At 36.9% G+C, this 9,483-nt stretch overlaps 1 protein-coding gene across 1 annotated transcript; it reads right to left on the reverse strand.

The window, feature by feature from the left end:
- Window positions 1-2,438: 2,438 nt before the first annotated feature.
- LOC132754630 (uncharacterized) lies at window positions 2,439-3,410 on the reverse strand. The gene has a single exon (XM_060745289.1). The coding sequence runs from the start codon at window positions 3,408-3,410 to the stop codon at window positions 2,439-2,441; it is 972 nt and encodes a 323-aa protein (XP_060601272.1).
- Window positions 3,411-9,483: the final 6,073 nt, after the last annotated feature.

Consider the following 9,483-nt stretch of genomic DNA (forward strand, 5'->3'; position numbering starts at 1 on the left):
CTTTGTGTATTTTTCCTACAATCAATATAATTCTAAATTTAACCTTGTATTATATATACTTATAAATGAGTTTTCAAGTTTCAACGCAAAGACGTCTCTCTTTCTATAGAAAACCTTTAAGTCCCAATTTACCCCTCAAATGTTTTTATTTTTTATATTTTGAAAGTTTTTTGTGTCCTCTTAATTTCATTTGACAACCTGAACCATTTTTTGCATTTGTTACTGTTTGGTAATTAGTACAGTTAAAGTGATGTAGTTTTATGATATGATAATCTATATAATTTTACTATTTTTATTCAGGTGATAGGTATCGAACATGCTCTAAAACCATTTTTTTCAACTCATGCGTGCTCTTTCTAAGGATAAAAAGTGTATTCGTTTTGATACCATATTTTATTAGCACAATATCTAAACTGTATAACTGATACAGAAAATTCAAAAGGCATGAAAACTGTTAAAATATATTAATTTAATTTCAATTTGATAAATGAAGAATTTGATAAATTCTTATCTTGACTTTGTGATGATAATTCAGCTACATCAATATAAAGTTTATATCTATATAAGATATATGTATTATTACTATCATTCCTTCTTTCACAATTTTCATTTCATTAACTTAGTTTATTCACTGTCATATATTCTTTACATTTGTTTAACGACTTTGATAAGAACCGTCTTTCACAGATTTCATTTTCATAAACTTGTTTTATACAGGAATATTTATATTTGTTTAACGATTTTTTAAAAGAACGTACATTACGTTGCTAAGAGATATTGCTACAATAAGAACATTGTCATTTCCTGCTATATAATTCACTACTGTAGGAGAACACGGTGTTCAATAACTGTAGGAAACCATACTGTTCAATAACTGTAAGAACACAGTGTAGATTACGTGGGTGGCTGAGAGAGAACACGTTAATACGGGTGTTCACTTCAACTGTTCACCAAATTACAAAGACACTACGACACAGTCGTAATGGGCAGCTTCACTAAGTTTGGGCAACAAAAAGATGCAATTCACGCGCTATATTTTCCACTTTTATTCCAGAAACAACACATAGTCTAAGGAGTATATAGTGTATCTAACGTATATAGCGTATATAGCGTAGATAGCGTATATAGCGGTTATCTGAAAGTTAAACAGTTATACTTTCATTAATAACAAATAAAACAACATACAAAGAATTTATACATACTTACAAATAAACAAGTCACATATATAATTCATCCTTAACAAATACTGTGGGAATCCTGCTGCTAGTAATTAATTAATTGATAGAATTACAGATTATTTACTTTTACATCAAAGTTTTAACTAGGATACAGCTTTATCTATCTTAACATAGAATTGTTAATGTATTTACCTTAACAATAATAAATGTAATTATTTTAGAACAAAAATTATGTAAACAATAATTTTCCCGAACGAAGGCAAATAAAACAAAAATAAACTTACTGAACAATGGTATCTGTGCCCGAAACTTAATAAATAAAAATTCACAAGATTTGTACTTCACATTCCGAAATCTTATTTTCAACTGCGCCTTGGAAAGGCGGCAAATCTCGCATTTGCATGTAATTATTATTTCTAGGGACAGTTTTGACCAACCAAAATGCAGGAAGCGCCCTCTAAGAAAATAAAAGTAAAATTTCATTTTCTAAATATGGGGATCATTAATTACTATGGAACGCTTAGTCTTGGCAGGGACCAGAGCGCACTAAAATAACACTGCGCTGGACAGTTGGCATGATTTATTGAAATCAAAACAATTATCTAAACATATTAAACCGGTCTCTGATAATTAAAACCAGCACCAACATTCGGAGTCTGGAACACCGGCCCTCAATGAACCTTTTTACATAAGTTCATTCTTATATATTAAGGGAAGACGAAGAATTTAATACTCGTTTTGTAATAATCAAAACATTCACAAGTTCTAGAATTTTATACTAATCTAGATTATGTTACACATATATACACTTTTTTAAATATCGTAATGTCTTAATAGCGAGGCAAACAAAGTCGCTCATTAAACGTTAATTCATTGCTGACTATTGTTATCAGTTAGCATGAACGATTTCCTGTTCCAATACACATAACATCGTAATCGGCCGTACTTTCACGGACCCATTTACCTTGACCTTACATGACCTTACAAGTCCGTCTCTACCTTTGTTTACTTCCAGAACGAGGCCTAATGGCCATTTGCCCCGAGATAATTGCTCGTCGCAGACGAGAACGAGGTCATTTACGGACACATTCCTTTGAATGTTATGCCATTTTTGTCTTACCTGTAAGGTCGGCAGATATTCTCGAACCCACCTTTTCCAGAAAACATTCGCTAGATACTGTACCTGTCGCCACCAGCGTTTACAATAAACATCTTGCTTATCAAATAAACCTGGTGGGAACGAAGCATTTGGTCTCATAATCAAAAGTTTATTTGGGGATAAGGTTCTGGATCCCTTTGATCACTACTTACCTGGGTAATCGGTCTATCATTGAGAATCTTTTCTATCTCTGTAACTAAAGTTAACAGAGCCTCATCGTTGAGAAGTTGTTCTCCAATGACTGATTTTATAGCCCTTTTTGTGGACCGTACTAACCGTTCCCAAATACCGCCCATATGACTTGCATATGGAGGATTAAAATGCCATTTCATTTCTTGCTGTTGACATAATTTTGCGAGTCGACTTTGATTAAATTGCCGAATGCTATCACGCAAAACTCTATCTCCTGATACAAAATTTTTCCCATTGTCACTGAATATTTTTTCGGGACGGCCTCTACGACTTAAAAACCTTTGCAGTGCACAGATGAAAGAGTCCGTATCTAAGCTATGAGCAATTTCAATGTGCACTGCTCTGGTGGTCAAGCACGTAAATATACAGCCGTATCTTTTCAGATGTCGTCTTCCAGACTTCACAGTCATCGGGCCAAAATAATCGACACCGACATACGTAAACGGTGCCTTATCGGGTGTGAGCCTTTCTTCTGGAAGATCGCACATCTGTTGCAATTCCGGTCGTTGTAACTGTCGTTTGCACGTTATGCACTTACCGATAACAGACTTAACTGTTTGCAGACCGTGGATTATCCAATACTTTTGTCGCAACATGGCCAGAATATGTACTGGGCCCATGTGCGCATTCTGTTCATGACAGTTTTGTATCAGGATTCTTGTCACGTGATGGCTACTCGGCAAGATAATTTGATGCTTAGCATCTACGTGTAGGTCGGACATTGCTAGTCGTCCGCCGACTCGCATTACATTATCCTTCAATATAGGACATAGCCTTTTCAGAGGGCTCGAACTCGGAACTGGCCTCTGAGCCTTTAATTCACTTATTTCATTTTCAAACGCCTCCGTTTGAACTAATTTAAAGATGGCTGTTTGTGCCATTTTAATTTCCCCCACACTAAAGGGTTTACTACTTACCTTACTGTAAAGGCTTCGTCTTTGGGGCAAGTATTTCTCAATTAAGAAACACTTAAAACGTAGTAGCCAAGCGACTGCATTTTGAAGTTTATGCCAGTCGGAGAACTTACAAAGTAACGTATTCATACTTAAATTATACTTACCATGAGTGTTTAGTACACTAGCCCGAGGTTTGAGCTCTATGTCATCCTCATTTACGGTTGCATTACTTACCTGCGCTGGCCACCCTGATTCATTCCTTTTAAGGAATTCGGGGCCATTCAACCATATGTCAAGCTTTTCAGTTTCTTGCGGATTAACTCCCCTTGACGCAATGTCAGCAGGGTTACTCTTTGAGGGTACATGCCTCCAGTCATGTGGTGACGTCACCTCATGAATTATTGATAGTCTATTTGCAACGAAAGTCTTAAACCTTTTCGTTTCATTTCTTATGTAACCTAACACAATCATAGAGTCCGTCCAAAAGTACCTTTCAGTAATTTTGACATCAAGCTCCTCTATGACAATCTGATACAGTTTTACAGCAACTACAGCTGCTGCAAGTTCGAGTCTTTGGTATCGAAATAGCCTTTATAGGTGCTAACCTAGACTTACCTATAACTAGACTGCACTTACTGTGCCCCTTCGCGTCATACACTTTTAAGTACACGCTCGATCCATAGGCATACTCAGATGAATCACTAAACATATGTAGTTCAGCTTTCAAGGTCGACCTGTCGAGCTCACCTGGTATTATACATCTATCTATACTTACCTTCGATAGTGCTGGTAGGCTGGCTAGCCACTGCAACCATTTTTCAGCATCCGCATCTGGAATTTGTTCGTTCCAGCCTAGGTTTGTTCTACAAGCACGTTGTAGAATCAATTTTGGGTGTTAATGTCACTGGTGCAACAAGCCCAAGCGGATCATACAATGAACTGGCAACCGACAAGATATTACGTCTTGTCGTACCTTTGTCACGGAGATTTACATCAAACACAAAATGATCATACTTAACATGCCACTGTAACCCAAGTGTTCGCTCACATGACGATTCGTTGTCAAGGTCTATTTTTTCCTTTGACTGAGCTCGATCCGCTTCCGGGATCGAATTCATGACATGTCACAATTAGAGAGCCACTTTGTCAGTCTGAAGCCCCCTAAAGAAAGAAGTTCTTTCATTTCTGCGGCAAGTCTAATTCCCGAACTTGAGTCTAATACTGACTTAAGAAGGTCATCAACGTAGAAATTACGTTCAACCGTACTTACCGCTTCTTGACTGAATTTATCAGTATTTTCATTTGCCGTGCGCTTTAAACAGAAAGCCGCACAACTTGGTGACGAAGTTGCACCAAACAAGTGGACGTTCATACGATACTCCTTTGGTTCCTCGTTCAAGTTACCTTGAGGCCACCAAAGGAATCTTAAAGAATCCCTATCATGCTCACATACTCTTACCTGGTGGAACATGGCTTCTATGTCCGCAACCAATGCTACTGGGGCCTGCCGGAATCGCATAAGTACGCCAGTAATACTGTTAGTTAGGTCGGGACCTTGTAACAGATTGTCATTCAATGATGTGCCTCGATACTTAGCAGCACAGTCAAAGACAACTCTTACCTTACCCGGCTTCTTTGGGTTCACAACTGGATGATGAGGTAGATACCAAATACGTCCGGGTTCGAATCCCGTTCTGGTATCTAATAAGGAAGCATAACCCTTATCAATATACCCATTCACCGTTTCTTTATACATATCAAATAACTTATTATCTCTTTGAAGTTTTCGCTTCAAATGAGATAGTCTTACCGTAGCCATCTTCACGTTATTTGGAAGACTTACGTCTGGGTTTCTCCACGGGAGTCCCAATTTGTAATGACCGTTTTCCTTTACTACTGTACCTTTCATTACTGAAAGTGCACGACGGTCTTCCTGTGACATCCCTGTGCCACAGCTCTTGACATCTGGGAAGTCGGTTGCCCATAACTTATCGATTTGCAACTGTGTACTAGAAGCGAACTGAAAATTGATACTACCTTGATCATTTGACGATCCATTACATGTGGGTCCTATAATACTCCAGCCTAATATTGACCTAATTGCATAGGGCTCACCTTTATTCCCCCTTCGCTGCTCTTCTACCCAGAATGCGTCTGGGGTGTCGCTTCCCACAAGCAACTCAACTTTGTTTACATCAATTTTCGGTAAATTGATACCATTAAGGTGTTTCCACTTACCTGTCACAGACTGGTCTGGCAACGACTGCAAGGATATAGGCAGGGTTTTTACAGACCATACCTTTTGAAGGTCAATAACCTGACCCCCATTTAATGCACTTACCTGTAGTTTAACTTCTTTGCCATTTATATTTTGACCAGACTTGTTCACTGTAGTTAACGTGAACTTACAAGGTTTACTTTTCAACCCCAAGCCTTTTTACAAGGCTATCGCTACAAAGCGTTACATCGCTCCCTTCATCAAGGAGAGCATACGTTTCTACTTGCATAGTTTTCGTTCCGACGACGACAGGAACTATGCGTAAACTTTACCTTGTTTTGTTTACACCTCGATTCGGAAGCCGCAACATATTTATCCTCAACATTTGTAAATTTTGTTGATTTTACTAGAATCTCGGTGAAACATTGTATTATGTTTCCCGGTACAACCTGAAACCTCACAAAAACTATTTTGCCTACAATTTTCGGCAACATGTTTGAAATACAAACAGTTTTCACACATTTCATGCTCTCTGATAACTCTCAGCTTTGAATCAATATCAATGGAGCGAAACTCTGCGCATGCCCTTAATTTATGGGCCTTTTTACAATAAATACATGATAATCGTCCCCTAGCGGATTTCTCTAAGGAGATTTACCTGAATTTCTCTTATCAGAGCCAGTGGACAGTGTAACTACTTTATTACGCTGAGAAGGGTTTATGTGGGAATTTCTTTGCGAATTCGCTGTTTGTTTTGACTCATTCGCAAGGTCATAACCATACATTGTATTGGCTACACTTGACCGTTCCCTCACAAAGGTTAGAAGATGGTTAAAACTTGGTTCGAGCCCCTGCTCTATCAGGCTACTTGCACGTTCGACCCACTGGGACCGAATGTGAAGTGGAAGTCTCCTAACTATTTTGCGTAGGTTTTCCGTATTATTCACATCGGACATAAAACCTAGCTGTGTCAAGGTCATATGACATTTCTCCATATGGAGTGACAGGTTCATTAGTCCCTTTACGTCATTACTTTTTATGGCACTGCCATTTACTAAACTATCTACATGGGACCGGGCCACTAAATGTGGTTTACCGTACCTAGATTTAAGGATTTCTTTAGCCCTTAAATAGCCTTCGTCCGGAGACAAAATTACACAATCTTCGATACAATATTTTGCTTCACCCTGACACAATTGAATTAAATAATTTAATTTTAATCTATTGTCACTTACCCTTGCCTCGATATTGGTTTCGAAATTGCTGATGAATTTACAATAATCAGCAGGATTCCCACTAAATTTAATCAACTCCGGTTTAGGTAAACCATAAACGTTTTGAGAATAAATTTGTCTTGATGGTATATTATCACAAAGATTTTCACTAATTGCATTGTCAGGTAAGTCCTTCACGTAATTTTCAACTCGAACATCGGTTGCTGGCTCGTCGAGTAAGGATAGCACTCCTCTGTCATCGGAATCTTCTTCTTCAATCTCAGCAAGTTCTAGCTCGTGCCGGGCCGACTGCAGTTCGAGCTCCCGGCGAGCCTCCTCGCTTCTGCGCTCTGTTTCTTGTTTTTCTTTCAGCTGGCGGAGGCGCAGTTCTGCCCTCCGCTTGCGTGAGGCTGTAGAGCTACACGTTACAACGGAATTTGCACAACTCGTGTATTCTTGATTCAAATCACTGATTTGAGATATTATATCCCGGTACTGCTTGTGCATTTTCCTCGTACCTTTTGTCATTTATTGACGTCGCATGACTCTCACGTACGCTAACAATTTCCTCCCAGCAGTTACATAGGTCTTTCTGCAACTGCTGGAAGTCGGACTCGCCTGCCGCCATCTTAATTTTAATTGCCTTTGATACTCGTTGGAAGCTTGACACATGCTTCTTCATATTGACTTCAGCTTCGTTACTGGTTACGTCACTTGCCATCTTTTGATGATACGGAATATATGTTTACAAATATAATCCAAATAAATACTGTTTAATCCAATTAACTTTCACCTTTTCGTTAATAGATTATGTTCAAAAACTGTAGGAGAACACGGTGTTCAATAACTGTAGGAACTATACTGTTCAATAACTGTAAGAACACAGTGTAGATTACGTGGGTGGCTGAGAGAGAACACGTTAATACGGGTGTCCACTTCAACTGTTCACCAAATTACAAAGACACTACGACACAGTCGTAATGGGCAGCTTCACTAAGTTTGGGCAACAAAAAGATGCAATTCACGCGCTATATTTTCCACTTTTATTCCAGAAACAACACATAGTCTAAGGAGTATATAGTGTATCTAACGTATATAGCGTATATAGCGTAGATAGCGTATATAGCGGTTATCTGAAAGTTAAACAGTTATACTTTCATTAATAACAAATAAAACAACATACAAAGAATTTATACATACTTACAAATAACAAGTCACATATATAATTCATCCTTAACAAATACTGTGGGAATCCTGCTGCTAGTAATGTTAACAAATTTATTAATTGATAGAATTACAGATTATTTACTTTTACATCAAAGTTTTAACTAGGATACAGCTTTATCTATCTTAACATAGAATTGTTAATGTATTTACCTTAACAATAATAAATGTAATTATTTTAGAAACAAAAATTATGTAAAAACAATAATTTTCCCGAACGAAGGCAAATAAAACAAAAATAAACTTACTGAACAATGGTATCTGTGCCCGAAACTTAATAAATAAAAATTCACAAGATTTTGTACTTCACATTCCGAAATCTTATTTTCAACTGCGCCTTGGAAAGGCGGCAAATCTTTTGCATTTGCATATAATTATTATTTCTAGGGACAGTTTTGACCAACCAAAATGCAGGAAGCGCCCTCTAAGAAAATAAAAGTAAAATTTCATTTTCTAAATATGGGGATCATTAATTACTATGGAACGCTTAGTCTTGGCAGGGACCAGAGCGCACTAAAATAACACTGCGCTGGACAGTTGGCATGATTTATTGAAATCAAAACAATTATCTAAACATATTAAACCGGTCTCTGATAATTAAAACCAGCACCAACATTCGGAGTCTGGAACAACTACATACCGTTAAATATGTACACTATTAGTACCTCTTTTTAAAATCAAAACCAGTTTTATAATACCAACAGCTGCGTTAATCCCAACATATATATTGAACAAAACTTAATCAATGATAGAAAATTCATTAATCAATGACAACTGAAATAGAGATGTTTTCATATAAGACCATGTTATTAACAAAGTATCGTTATGATGATTCTTAAAGTAATAGACGGTTCTTACCACACTCTATGCTATCATCAAAAAAAAAGAAGAAAAAAAATGATCCCACAGAGGCATAAAGGTTGACGAGTCCGTGAATATGTATTAATTAATCTAAAATGATAATATAAATTACTAGTATATAATGATAATCAATAATTGACTTATCTTTACTGAATTGTCCATTATCGGGAGTAAAATCAGAAGGTTAACATTATTTGCATTCGAAAGCTTTTTATTTATCAGAAGAAAGCAAATAATGGATGATTCCTACCATTAACGATTTAAAAAAATATAGTCACGCAAACTTCTTATTACTAAAGCATATGTTGCCTTTCCGGGGAAATATTTCATTCTAAGAAAATATTAAAAATAATCTCAAAGCAGTACATGTATTTCACCAGGCTTGTATCATTTTTACTGGTTTTTCAACCGTCTTTCATCATTTTACAGGTATTTCAACAGTCCTTTACAAGTTATAGGTATTTCAAGACTACTTTACCAATTTTTAAATGCATTTGGACAGTTCCTTTGCAATAATACAGGTTTATTTTAAACATCTTTT

Source organism: Ruditapes philippinarum, unplaced genomic scaffold, assembly GCF_026571515.1.
Source record: "Ruditapes philippinarum isolate M1 unplaced genomic scaffold, ASM2657151v2 ctg2843_1_1_1_1, whole genome shotgun sequence".
NCBI classification, from domain to species: domain Eukaryota; kingdom Metazoa; phylum Mollusca; class Bivalvia; order Venerida; family Veneridae; genus Ruditapes; species Ruditapes philippinarum.